General features: G+C 42.9%; 1 protein-coding gene and 1 long non-coding RNA gene across 10 annotated transcripts in view; one reads left to right on the plus strand and one right to left on the minus strand.

The window, feature by feature from the left end:
- The window catches only part of ryr2a (ryanodine receptor 2a (cardiac)), a 310189-nt gene that overhangs the window by 67022 nt on the left and 228110 nt on the right, over positions 1-15057 (minus strand). For 5 of the 8 annotated variants that reach the window (XM_061908695.1, XM_061908691.1, XM_061908694.1 and 2 more), the window contains exon 89: positions 11567-11584. The exons of the other annotated variants lie outside the window; for them this stretch is intronic. In XM_061908695.1, the coding sequence (XP_061764679.1) occupies positions 11567-11584 (18 nt within the window). The remainder of the gene's footprint in view (positions 1-11566; positions 11585-15057) is intronic. 8 annotated transcript variants of the gene reach the window in all.
- The window catches only part of LOC133557848 (uncharacterized), an 83192-nt gene that overhangs the window by 37610 nt on the left and 30525 nt on the right, over positions 1-15057 (plus strand). The window lies entirely within an intron of this gene.

Below are 15057 nucleotides of genomic sequence, written 5' to 3' on the forward strand. Positions count from 1 at the left end.
ATTAATAATTCATTTTCTACCGCTAGTCCTTAATAATTTTTACAAAATAATAGATGACACACTATGTTACTGCATATGTCAGCAGCTAAATTAGGAACCTTTGTTTGCTTACTTACTACAAAAAGACAAGTTCACTATTTTATTTAGGGACAACCTTGCAATAACAAACATATGTTTAATGTATCCTAAGATTTATTTGTTAAAATAAAGCCAAAATGCAATTTTTTGTGCTTGCCCTTAATTAGAAAAGTATCAAAAAGTACCGAAAAGCATCGAAATACATTTTGTTACTGTACCAAAATATTGTATATATATATATATATATATATATATATATGCATACACACACACACACACACACACACACACACACACACACACACACACACACACACACACACACACACACACACACACACACACACACATCAATTACAACATATTACAACTCTTTATATATTTAGTGTTTTGTTGCCAGAGGACTTTAAACAAAGCATTTAATGGCAAAAAAAAGGCTGATGGTTTGGAAATAATTGTTGCTCTTCACAAACACAGCTTAGGCCAGAAGTTTTCAAAGTGTGGCATAGTGAGCCTGCAGTCATGAAACAAAATACAGGATGGGATGGGTACCGAAAATGTATATTGGCACCGATGCCGTCATAAACAGTCGTAACCCGACTACAAAGATCCATTATGACTCAGAAACCTGCAAGTGCTTGACACACATATGTGATATTTTAAAAAAACTTTTTGAAGTATGCATTTTTTTGCATCTTGAGCACAGTTGGTACAGCCTCTCTGCATGAGTGCACTTTCAGCCATACAAAGGTGGTTTCAATATAGAAGAACTGCTACTACTGCTTCTAAAATACCTATAAAAAGTGGTACATGTCCCCTGCCTGTTTGAAACCATAGTAAAATGCCACATAAAATGATAAAATGAAGAGCAATAAGGGATCAAGTATCTCTGTAGTGATACCCCTTATATTACATGCAAAATCCTCGTTTCAAAAAGGCGGTCTTCACCATATTTCAATTGTACACGCAGTCTTAGTAGATCACACGCTGTTTAGCGCGTGGTATTTGGATCTTAGTAAATCAGGCCCTAAGATGGTTGCTGGAATTTAAACAGTTTTCTCACTTTTGTGAGATATTGTATATAAAGTTGGGGGGAAAACATTTTATTATCCCCTGCTTATTTTTCTAAATGTTCCCCGCCTACAAGGAACATTCCATACATTTTAAAGTGTGTATATTTTAATAGCAAGAAGTGGACAAAATGTTTTAAAACATTCACAATTAATATGAATTTTTCTTTAGCCAGTTCTGTGTCACCATGGTCATACATTGTTTGTCATTATCGTGCTGGAAAACCAAGCCAATAACCATCGTCAGAGTTCTGACTAAGACCAAGAGGTACTCATCCAAGATTCTACAGCCCATGGTCCACGTTCATTCCCATCCCCCACGCAATCCCGTACAAAATGTATGGAGGGAGCTGCCAATTTACATCATCAAAACATTCATTATTCAGGAGGAGTGGCAAAAAAATTATCTGGAAATGTCTGCAACCCTCGTGTCTTACTATAAGAATCATCTAACCTTTATTTATTCCAACAAGTTTTTCTCAACCAAGTACTAAACCAGATTGTGATTAGGGATCAAATGCATATTTCACTCAATTGAATACTAATTAATTTATAATTAATTTAAAGTACCATTATAATGGAAAAACAAGTTTCTTCTTCATTGAAGCTATTATCATATACCATAACTTCTGGACTATATGCCACAAATTTATTCCTATGCTTTGAACTTTGCGGCTTACAAAACAGTGAAGCTAATTTATGGATATTTTTTAACTGACGACTATGATTATGGGACGGCGTGGCGCAGTGGAAGAGTGGCCGTGCGAAACCCGAGGGTCGTTGGTTCAATCCCCACCCAGTACCAACCTCGTCACGTCCGTTGTGTCCTGAGCAAGACACTTCACCCTTGCTCCTGATGGGTGCTGGTTAGCGCCTTGCATGGCAGCTCCCTCCATAAGTGTGTGAATGTGTGTGTGAATGGGTAAATGTGGAAGTAGTGTCAAAGCGCTTTGAGTACCTTGAAAGTAGAAAAGCGCTATACAAGTCGTTCACAGCATTTCTACTCAAAAGGATTCTTAAATAATCACACCAACCAATGTTTGTAAGGTTCACAATATAACAAAAACAATTATTACTTACTAAACCGTACCATGTGGGATGTCTCTAGGAGTGTTTTCATGTATATTTGTACATGCTATCGTAATGGTCATTAGCATGAGCTAATATGCTACCATGTTTACAAGTGTATTTGTTAGTATTAATAACTTACAATGGCATTGTTTTTGTTCTGTTTTAGTTTCGTAAGTTCACCAAAATGTCACTGTGGAATTATTGAGTCTGTTTAGCTGATTGGAATGCTAGCTTCAGCAGTTAATGGGTCCATGACGATAACTTTTCTTTTGTTTGATCAGCCGTTTTACTGCCGTGTTACAGGCAACGTTTGGAAACATTTACAAAATAAATTTGTGTAAATAACTCATTTCACCTGCGATGAGGTGGCGACTTGTCCAGGGTGTACCCCGCCTTACGCCCAATTGTAGCTGACATAGGGGCCAGTGACCCCCACCACCCCAAAAGGGAATAAGCGGTAGAAAATGGATGGATGGAACTCATTTCACAACATATATATCTACAGCTTAAAGTCAAGTACTGCTAATATATGTAAAAATATTTTTTTCAAAAAATTTAGTGGATGCAGCCTATATTTCTCACAGAATATCTGATTTATAACACCAAAAGACTTTTGCAAGTAAATAGATATCATCGAAATAGTGATAGTCATGTGATCCAGGGGGACCATTGTTCCCTTCACCGTCAACAACAATAATGCTAATCATGCAGACTTTGTGAGAGCCAACAAAGATTACTTTGGTAAAAATTATGATCTAGAACCTTATATTTTAAGCCTGAAATAAGGAGGAAGAGCTATGTGTTTTAGAAGCTATGTGATAAACAGATCCAGCTTTAGTGAAATATAAACATCACATAGCATTACTGCTAAGTGCTAATTAAGAAATACAAACTACAAACATAATAAAACGAACACTTACTGTACATTGTCTGCTCTCACTGGGATGCTGACTGATGGAATGTTTTTACATACCGTGTAGATTAAAAATTAATCATAATTCACACCCTTGGAAGGGTTGAAAAGGAAAGATGCTCGTCTTCTGTATTTCTAATTTTATTTACAATTCTGAATGCATAAAAACAAAGAAAATTCAGGTGTCTTACATAAGGATTGTGAATGATAAACAGCACATCTTCCAATTTTTGCGGATTTCCAGTATCACTGATCTGCTGATAATTTCAGAGTACATGTTATGGGCAAAACTTCAGCTGCTTCTCTCTTTTTTGCGTGCCCTGACGAGCGTGCCGTGGGCCACGCCCGCGGGCGCTCTCTCCGCTGCGAGCGTGCATCCGCGCGGCTGCAAACAGTCGGCAATCAACACACCTGTCTGTGATGAGCAATCAGCCATCGTTTCTCTGCAGTCTTCTTCTCCCGCTGTCCCGTCACAGTACGTTCTGGCCATGTCTGAACCAGACGGCAAAGACGTGAAGCGTACCCCGCTCACCTCCCAAAACTCCCATGTAAGTGTTGCAGCCATGCACACGGCACTCCAGCAGCACCAAGAGCGCTTTTGTGTACCGGATAAAGCGCTGGATGCTACTTTTGCAAACTTGTTGGCTCGAGTGGCCTTGATCTCCCCGAGCTCTGCAGCTCCGCCGGAATTCGTACAAGCCACCCCCGCCGCTGCAGCCCCCATGCTGCCCCCTTCATCCTGCGAGCCGAATATCGCTAGTCCCAAAGCTTTTGAAGGGGATTTTGAGCAATGCCGTGGCTTCCTGGTCCAGTGTGACAGGGTTTTTCGTCATCAGCCCTCCAGCTGCACGGGGGCAAGATAGCCTTTATTTTTTCTATGTTGACCGGAAGGGCTCTCCAGTGGGCCACAGTGCTGTTGGCCGCAATCTTGGTCTCAGCACGGACTTTGCTGCTTTTCGCGCTGAGTTTAGGATAGTTTTTGACCATCCCGCCGATGGAGGAGACGCCGCCTCACGTCTTCACTCCCTCTAGCAAGGCTCTCGTTCTGTGGCAGACTACACTCTAGAGCAGGGGCGCTCACACTTTTTCTGCAGGTGAGCTACTTTTCAATTGACCAAGTCGAAGAGATCTACCTCATTCCTATTTATAATTTATATTTATTTATTTATGAAAGAGACATTTTTGTTAACAAGTTAATGGTGTTTAATGATAATACAAGCATGTTTAACACACATAGATTCCTTTCTTTCATGAAGACAAGAATATAAGTTGGTGTATTTGATTCTGATGACTTGCATTGATTGGAATTAGACAGTGGTGCTGATAACGTCCGCATTTTCAAATGGAGGAAAAAAAAAGTCCTCCTTTCTGTCCAATACGAACTTGCATACTCGTTTTTAAACACTTTGTTATGAGAGTAGCATATGTGTGTGGCCCTTTAATGTCTGGCAGCAGGTGAGTGACGTCAGTGAGTGTGCGGGTGGGCAAGCAAGTGAGAAAGCGGTCGCTGAGGGCGGGGGAGAAATACATTGGCATCAAACTCCATAGCTTGCTAGCTTGTGCACGCTAGCTTTCTGAGACTCTTGTTTTGTTAGCACAGGCAGGATGAAGCAGGTCTTTTATGGTGAAGACAGGAACTGTGCAGTCGGTCTTTAGAGTTGTGACAGTAGGTACGGAGTCTATAGAAATAAAATGTGTTTCTCTGCGTCCGCCCTGTTAGTGATTTTTTTCTTAAATATGAGCTCGCAGCAGCCAGCGTCATCTCACAAGATCCTCGGGTGTCGAGAATGTCAAACAACTGACGAAAGTGAAGTCTTGGTATGATTGATGATTGCTCATTTTTATGTATATTTTTTAATGCCTGGCTTGAGATCGACTGACACACCCTCCGAGATCGACCAGTCTATCGCGATCGACGTAATGCCCACCCCTGCTCTAGAGCAGTGTTTTTCAACCTTTTTTGAGCCAAGGCACAATTTTTGCGTTGAAAAAATCCGAAGGCACACCACCAGCAGAAATCATTAAAGAACAAAACTCAGTTGACAGTAATAAGTCGTCGCAATTTTTGGATGACTTTAACGCATAACCAAGCATGCATCAATATAGCTCTTGTCTCAAAGTAGGTGTACTGTCACCACCTGTCACATTACACCCTGACTTATTTTGACTTGTTTTCTGTTTTCATGTGTGTAGTGTTTTACTTCTTGTCTTGCGCTCCTATTTTGTTGGCTTTTTCTCTTTTTTTGGTATTTTCCTGTAGCAGTTTCATCTCTTCCATTGAGCGGTATTTCCCACATATACTTTGTTTTAGCAATCAAGAATATGTTATTGTTTTTATCCTTCTTTGTGGGGACATTGTTGATTGTCATGTCATGCTCGGATGTACATTGTGGACGCCGTCTTTGTTCCACAGTAAGTCTTTACTGTTGTCCAGCATTGTGTTTTTGTTTACTTTGTAGCCAGTTCAGTCTTAGTTTCTTTCTTCATAGCCTTCCCTAAGCTTCAATGCCTTTTTTTAGGGGCACTCGCCTTTTGCGTATTTTTGGTTTAAGCATAGGACACTGTTTCCGACATCTACAAAGCAATTACCGTATTTCCTTGAATTGCCGCAGGGCATATAGTATGCGCCTGCCTTGAATTACTGCCGGGTCAAACTCGCTTCACAAAATAATTAGCGCATGCTTAGTATTACTGCCTGGTTAAACTCGTGACGTCACGAGTGACACTTCCCCAGTCATCATTTTCAAAATGGAGGAAGCTGATTTCAATACCGGTAATTTGAAATCGCTTAATGGGAAGAAGATTAAGAGCTTTTCAGTAGGATTTGAGGTCCAATCTTACATCACACTCAAATTTTTACTGCATGCCTTTGGTAAGTGCCGAAATGAGAAGAGGTTTTAAAATAATTAGTGCACGCTTACTTTTACCGCATGCCTTTGGTAAGCGCAGGAGTGAGAAGAGGTTTTAAATTAATTAGCGCCCCGGCGCCAATTCAAGGAAATAGGGTATCTGCTGCCACCAACTGATATGGAAGAGTATTACATGGTTACTCTCCCGAGCTCTAGACAGCACCGACCACGCAACAACAACACATCATTTGCAGACTATAATTACCGGTTTGCAAAAAAATATTTTTAACCCAAATAGGTGAAATTAGATAGTCTCCCACGGCACACCAGACTGCGTCTCACGGCACTAGTGTGCCGCGGCACAGTGGTTGAAAAACACTGCTCTAGAGTTCCGCAGCCTGGCTGCCGACAGCGTTTGGGATAACAAGGCCTTGTTGAGCGCCTACTGTCGGGGCCTCTCCAACGAAATCAAGGACGGATTGTTGCGAGACCGACCTGCCTCCTACCATGACCTCATCCAGTTGGCCCTACTTTTGGACCAAAGACTAAAGGAACGAGCAGCGGATCGAAGACCTGCAGCCCGTGAGAGGACCAGACGGCCGGTGTGGGTGACCTGAACCGCTTCCTACTCCCCTACTGCGGTCAGAGGTCGGGATGAAGGCGCTCACTTGGTGGACTAGTCTGGGTTTTCCCCCGCACCAACCAGTGGGGTGGAACCCATGCAGTTGGGCAGGACACGACTTGCCACGGAGGAACGGGAGAGGAGGTTCCGTCAGCGCCTCTGCCTTTACTGTGGTTGTGCAGGCCACATGATCCAGACCTTCCCCACAAGACCAAAAGACCAAGTAAGTGGAATACTTGTGAGCCACACCACCTTTTCCCAGAGCCGCAGTGACCCTGGCATTCTTTTCCCTGCAACGTTATCTGGGAGGTCAAAGAAACTGAACGTGGGAGCATATTTGGACTCTGGAACAGATTACTGTTTCATGGACCGTGATTTCGCTTGTCAAGCCGGGATTGAGCTTCTGCCTCTCGAAAAGTCTTTACCAGCTCAGGCCTTGGACAGGCATCCCCTGGGACCCATCACCCACCGTACAGCACTGGCCACACTAACCCTGTCTGGCAACCACACGGAGCAAATTAGCTTGTTGAGCCTCAACGCCCCTGTCGCTCCTCTTGTCCTCGGCCGTACATGGCTTCGCCAGCACGACCCCCAGATTTCCTGGATCTCAGGGAGGATCCTAGCCTGGAGCACAGCATGCCATGCAAACTGCCTCAAAGCAGCAGCCCCCATCTCAGAGAACCCTAAGCTCAAGTCTTCCCCATCTGACCTATTAAGGGGTTCCCGCTGTCTACCATGACCTTGCTGCAGTATTTAGTAAGTCACAGGCACTATCACTACCCCCACACAGACCATACGACTGTGCCATTGATCTTATAACCGACGCAGTACTCCCTGCTATCCACCTGTATAACCTATCCATACTCGAGAAAAAGGCCATGTCGGACTACATCTCGAAATCACTTGCATCTGGTATCATCACCCCCTCCAAATCACCGGTAGCCACTGGATTCTTCTTTGTCAGCAAGAAGGATGGGTCCCTGCGTCCGTGCATCGACTATCACAAACTCAACCTCATTACGGTAAAGAATCGGTATCTTCTACCACTCATGAGCTCCTCCTTCGAACCCCTTGCCCCCGCTACTATTTTCACCAAGCTGAATCTCCACAATGCATACCATCTTGTCCGGATTAGGAAGGGGGACGAATAGAACACGGCCTTCAACACACATCCAGGCCACTTCGAGTACCGGGTCATGCCCTTCGGCCTGACCAACTCCTCAGCCGTCTTCCAGGCTCTTGTTAACGACATGCTGAGAGATATGCTCTAGAAGTTTGTCGTCGTATATCTTGATAATATTTTGATTTTCTCCCACAACCTGCAGGACCATCAACAGCAAGTCCGCTTTGTTCTCCAGCGTCTCCTCAAGAAGTAATTTCGTCAAGGCAGAGAAGTGCGAGTTCCATTTTTCATCGGTAAACTTCTTGGGGCACATCATCGAGAGGGGTAACATTCGAGCAGACCCCAAGAAGGTCAAGGCAGTGGTGGATTGGCCCCAACCCACCACCCGTACTGAGTTTAGGAGATTCCTAGGCTTTGCGGGTTTCTATCGTCGCTTCATACTCGACTTCAGCAAGGTAGCCGCACCCCTACACGCGCTAACTTCCACCAATACAGCTTTCATCTGGAACAAGGAGGCAGACAGCGTATTCTTGAGTCTCAAGAGAAGCTTCAGTTCCGCTCCCATCCTGGTACACCCTGACCCTGACAAGCTGTTCACGGTGGAAGTAGACGCATCTGATTCTGGGTTTGGGGAAGTTTTGTCCCAAAGATCTAATTAGAATAATGTGTTGCACCCTTGTGCGTTTTTTCCAGACGCCTAACCCCAGCCAAGAGGAACTATGATGCAGAAAACCGAGAACTGTTGGCCGTCCAAGATGCTTTGGTTGAATGGAGACATTGGTTAGAGGGGCCAAACATCTGTTCCTGGTCCTGACCAACCACCACAACCTCATTCACTTCCGTTCCGCAGAGACTTAACGACAGGCAAGCACGCTGGTCAAAGTTCTTCGGCCGATTCAATTACGGGATGGTAACTTGGGAAATCGAGGGCCTGGTCAGGACGGCCCTACAGTCCGACCCTGGTCCCGGAAACGGGCCCCTAATAGACTTTTCGTCCCATAACCCTTAAGAAGCAAGGTACTCAATTGGGCACATTTAAGTCTGTTTACATTTACCCAGAATCCATAGATGACTAGCATTCAGACAACGCCGCTTCTGGTGGCCTTCCATGGAGGCGTATACTCGCGAGTTTATCGCCGCCTGCTGCATCTGCGCCCGGAACAAGGCAGACCACAGCCCTCCTGCTGGACTCTTACATCCTCTGCCCATCCCTAGTCGACCTTGGTCCCACATCGCTCTGGACTTCCCCCCCTCTAAAAGTAACAACACAATCCTCACCGTAATCAATAAGTTTACCAAGGCAGCCCATTTCATAGCCTTGCCCAAGCTCCCATCTTCGGCCGAGACCACAGAACTGCTGGTCCAGTATGTGGTTAGAATTCACAGAATTTTTACCGACATTGTGTCTGGTCGTGGCCCCCAATTAATTTCCTGGGCCTGGCAAGCCTTCTGCAAGGGGGATCGGAGCCATGGTCAGCCTGACTTCTGGCTACCACCCCCAGAGTAATGGACAAGCGGAAAGGGCCAACCAGAGGGTGGAGACAATGCTGCGCTGTATGGCTGCTCAACAGCCCAACTCCCGGTGCAAGTTAATTCCATGGGTGCAGTACACCTTTAATTCCATGACCTGCGCGGCTACTGGTATGTCCCCTTTTGAATGCTGGCAAGGTTTTCAACCTCCTTTATTTTCCTCCCAGGAGATCAAAGTGGCAGTCCCTTCAACCAGAGCCCACCTGAAAAGATGCTGCAAGGTGTGGAGGTCTGCCCGCGCTGTCTTATTGAAGGTATCTGACAAGATGCGTCGTAACGCCAACCGGCGGCGATTCCAGCTCCCGACTATCAGCCCGGACCGCAGGTGCTGCTACCGCCAAGGACTTCCATCTCCCGATATCCTCTCAGAAGCTAGCACCATGTTTCGTCGGACCTTATACGGTCAAATCCAGGGTCAATCCTGCCGCAGTTTGCTTGGACCTCCCTCGTTCCATGAGATCCCATCCGGTGTTCCACGTGTCTCAGGTAAAACCAGTAATGAACAGTTCATTGTCCCCCCTCCGCCTAAGATCCTCGAGGATGGGGACCAGGTGTGGACTGTCAGGGAGATTCTCAAGGTCCGACGACAGGGAAGAAGATGGGTCTACCTCGTGGACTGGGAGGGCTATGGAACGGAGGATAAATCAAGGGTCCCGGCTTCTTACATCGCCGACCCCTCCCTTATTGAGGATTTTTACCGAACTCACCCTGAGGCACCCCAAAGCTCATCGGGAGTCTCGCATAAGGGGGGGGATCCTGTTATGGGTAAAACTTTAGCTGCTTCTCACTCTATTGCGTTCCCTAACGAGCGTGCTGCGGGCCACGCCCACAGGCGCTCTATTTCCGCTGCGAGCGCGCTTCCGCGGGGCTGCATACACTCGGCAATCCACACACCTGTCCGTTGTGAGCGATCAGCCTTCATAAACCAGCGCAAACTGAGATCTGACGTCAGAATGTAGCTTCACGTACTCTGTACATTAAGGCCACACGTCTCCAGTTCTCCTGCATGTTTATTTTCTCTCCTTGTACTCCCTCCCCGTCGTGCTCATCGTCTCTTGTGTTGTGTCGTTCTCCAGCTCCCCGTCGTCCTTCCTCGTTGTCGAGTTGTGTTTATTGTCATCTTGGACCCCCCTGTGGATTTCCCCTTGCCTCCCTAGACATCGACCTCACGCCTGTCTACCGACCACAACGCTGCACTCCTCCCCTTGACCATCCGCCTATCCTCCGACGCTCGAGCCTATATTGCCCTAATTGGACATCTGCCTGGATCTCAACACGCACCCTCAACACCCTCTGAATTCCACGCTCAGATAAGTCTCACACTTAGGCACATTACATTTCTTTGGTTTAATTACACACCGCACTTGCATTCTAAGTTGTCAATAAACACGCTGACAGCTAACGACGTCATCGTCTCTCTGCTGTCTTCTTCTCCTGCTGTCCCGTCACAGTGGGATGTCACCCATCATTGCCAAGGCATTCGAAACGGAATATAGAAAATGGCCATCCTAAATTGTGACATTTTGTGATGTTTAGACGGTGTTTTCACATACCTTACAGATTGAAAATAAAATTGGATATGGTTGAACGGATACAATGAAACACTATTCAGCGTATAATGTCAACTTGATTTTCCATTCTACTTGTACTCCAAACAATTTTTTTTTATGCTTATGTTGTTGTTCAGTGTTTCCAAAATAAATACCTTCAAAAAATGAACTGTTAATGTTTTGTAAGTAGGTCAGACCAACAAAATCAGTATGGGATGAAATAATTATTTCCCTCACTGTAATAATCAGCACAATGACCAACCAACTCATGACAAACACCAGTGCCAAGTGGACGTGGGTTTACCAATAGGGGTTGTGATTGATGATGAGCATAGAGAAAGAGAAGCTAATTCTTCTCTTAGAAATATGTCGAATGTGCCAGACACTGTACAAATCCTGAGATTCACGTGTTAATACACCTATAAAGACACATTTTTATTATTTTACGATAAGTGTAAAGTAGTAAAAGAGTGTTAAGTCCAGGAAATACTTTAAGTAGTAAGGGTAATATCTTGGGTTTCACACACTGTGAAATTGAGTGCAAACTCACCAAAACCATAAGTCAGTTCATTGGCCAAGTAAAGATAAGTGAGAAATAGTGACAGGGAGGAAGTTGAGTAGTTCAAAGAATGTTCAGAGCTTAAAAATGGTGCATTTAAAAGATCGAAACTCAGGACCTGGACAAAACTGACACAACTAATCAACTACAGCGAAAAAGAGTCCCATCAACACACAAGGAATGGCTTGAAGGCATAATTACCACGCTCATGAGTGATGACTGAGGAAGGGAAGAAAGTGCAATACAACAAAATGAGGAAAAGACAACAGGAAAGGAAGGAAAGAGAGAAAGAAAGAAAAACAAATAAAGGGTTATATTTATAGGGAATACAGTTGCACAATTATGAATTTGATTCTTGTGATTGATTGTGATAGCAGAAAAAAATATTTTGACAGTCAAATGTCAATTTGGAAGCAGTAGGAATTAAAAAAAAAAAATGTTTTCATATAACGATTACATATGATGTAATTGTGCAACTAATGACATGTAAAAATGCATTGAAATGGAACAAAATTATGCAAAGCGTTCAGAATTTTTTTTGTGTGTGTTTTATTCCATGAGGTTTGTTTTTGGGGTTGTTTTTCTCTTCCTATGTCTGTAAGATGTTTCATTTTATGTTTGCATTTGCACTGTAATATTCAAAATGCACACCATCACAAAAATAATATTAACATTTATAAAAGTAATGTGTTTAACAGTAAAAAATCAAAATTAATAATGAAAATAATCAAAGAGGGAAAGTTAACTTTTTTTGGAATTTTGCCAATCATTCACAATCATGAAAGACATGTGGACGGATGGAATTTTTTTTTTGACGCATTCTACCTTGTAAATAAACGTGAATAAAAGTTTGCTTACAGCGAAATTAATGGGATGTCCTCTATTTCAGCCATAAAATCCAAAAAATAACCATTCAAAGAGCAGCAACAATATTCCATTTACATTTCGTGATTTGCATTATGACCAAGTATTAGTGATATTGTTATTATAAGCGCTAACACGTACAAATTATTTATAGCGGCGCATTGATCACTAGCATGTGCGCAATTTCGACATGATCGACAGTTGAGGTGTTTCCTTGCTTCTTTGCTTCCTGGAACTTTATCATGTATCATAAATCATGCCTCAACACCTGGATAGAAGAAGACTGAGAACGTATTCCGACAAGTTGGACAGCCAATTTAAACCCGGAAATGGCGAGAAGAACACAAAAAGATGCTTAGTTCCACCGCCCTTTTATTTACGAGGATTATGAGTCATACTTCATCTAAATGGGAAAATAATAACATTCTATCAGTCGGCAACCTAATGACAGCAGACATTGGACAGTAAGTGATGATTTTTTATGTTAATGTTAATAACCACTGATGATGTTGAAAAAAAACAAATGTGATGCATTTTAAGATTAATGCCCCGCGTATGCTTAAAATAATTAAAAAACGTAAATATTACATGTTATTATAAATATGCCCATATATACTGTACTTTTGAACAAGATCAGTCGCCTGGCCAGCAAGGTCGTAAAGGCCACAGCGCGTTTTAGTGCTACAGGGCACGTGTTATCAGGGCATATGCCGAAAATGGCTGATAATGGGTTGGAGGGCTTACATCATGTGTATGGAACCTTAATGGAGGTGTTTGGATGTTTTTTTAAGGGCTTTTATAGTTAAATAATTGTCACACACCACACGGTGTGGCAACATAATTCTCTGCCTTTGATGCATTTTTGAGGGGAGCAGTGAGCAGCAGCGGTGGCCACGCCTAAGAATCATTTTTGGTGATTTGACCCCCAATTTCAACCCTTGATGCAGAGTTCCAAGCAGGGAGGTAACATGTCCCATTTTTATAGTCTTTGGTATGACTCCGCCGGGGTTTGAACTCACAACCTACCAATCTCAGGGCGGACACTATAACCACTAGTCCAATGAGTAAGTAAGAAAGTATAGGCAGAAAAGAGCAGCTCCCATAGGTTCCATTGTAACCAGACTTTTGATCTGCTTTTTAATATTTAAAATGCATTAAAAAATACATCCATTGCATGTCTTTCATAATGATAGTAAACAATTAGCAAAATTTCCCCAAAATGTGCAGTTCCCCTTTAAGACGTGTACATATGTGCTGTACATCCGATTAATTTAAAGGTGCCATATGTGATAATTTCATGTCAAGTCAACATTAAATTGCCCTGATATGTCAAAAGGCATTAATAAATCATGTTGTTTTCGAATACCTCAATAAATGATAACGGTACTTCAGCCGGGATAAGCTAATTTCAAAATTACATTTACAGCCCCGAAATATTGTTATTGTTTTCATTTTGATGCGCCGCCTTCCACCGTTTGACCAATTAGAAAGTCAGTGAGTGTGTCACAAAAAGGTTGCCAGTTACACACGGCCATCTTCGTCTGGCTACTGCCACTGTAAAGTTACTAAACATGTCAGACCTTAGTAAATCTAAAAGGCTTCATTACAATTCTTAACTTATTCATGGCATGAACAAAACGAGAATTTGTATCGGGGATGCCTTTAAAAGATGGAGACGAATGAAGCGGAGAAGATTTTTTTGTCTTACGCCAAACTTGCTTAGTTCCTCGTTGATAGGTAAGTCATGCATTTACGTTTTCTCATTACTTGTCATAAATGGAAATGGACACTTCGTATTTAAACTATATTGTCTAACAGAGTCTATTATCTTGTCTAACAATGCTTGTATGTTCGTGCAATGAATGCTTAGAAGAGAAGCACCATCACTCTAGTGTAATGCTTACTTAGCATGCTCGCCCGGTCAATGACACATCAACATACAGGCTAACGGGGGAAATATATGCCCGTTAGCCTGTATGTCGATGTGTATTCCAACTGACAGGGCAACATATATTTTTGACAAATAAAACCTATGTGGATATGGGCAGTGTCGTGGCCTATTTCTTTCTCAATATGCTGATACGCTGAGAAATGCGCTCCAACATTTGCACGGCTAATTGCAGTTTCTAGTATTTGCTTGGCACAATTAAATGCATTACATGTATTGTGGCGGTAATTTTACTGTTGGCCTTGGCTTGCCATTAAAGTAGACCTATGCGATATACAGTATTATATTTCATTGTATATAATTATTTTGATGGTGGTCTTACGGGTGAAACTACACATTTTAGCATGGTAAAGCCAACGATCTGTCCCGATTCCGGACAAAAATATTGCTGCGTAACTTTACAAATACATTTGGCTAATTGACATCAGTAAAATGTGGCAGAATTACTTAGTAAACCATCTTGCAAGAAACATAAACTAGAGAAAGTTACAGCGTAGGACTCGTCGATTGCCATTTGAAGTTCCTTGGAGTAGGATTCGTATCTGGCAACTTCAGTAATGGAGAGTGGGAGGGGACAACATCATTTTGACAGTGATTGCAGTACCATTTCTGGCCACATTACTACATATGGCACCTTTAAAGAAGTTGCATACACATTATATACAGTTTCACTCCAATTAATTTCTTGGTAAATTGAATGTTTTTGTTGTGTTAATTTATGGTAAGTATGGTACTGCATTATTTCAGACATGCTTATACTAACAACATCACATGGTTACATTTGCTCAATTAAACATCTCTGAAAAGGAGTAGGAGGAAGCAAAGCTTAAATTTAATCCTACCCCTTCTCCATGTCCACTACTGATAATCCATTTGTACC

This window comes from Nerophis ophidion, linkage group LG08 (genome assembly GCF_033978795.1).
Source record: "Nerophis ophidion isolate RoL-2023_Sa linkage group LG08, RoL_Noph_v1.0, whole genome shotgun sequence".
Lineage (NCBI taxonomy): Eukaryota > Metazoa > Chordata > Actinopteri > Syngnathiformes > Syngnathidae > Nerophis > Nerophis ophidion.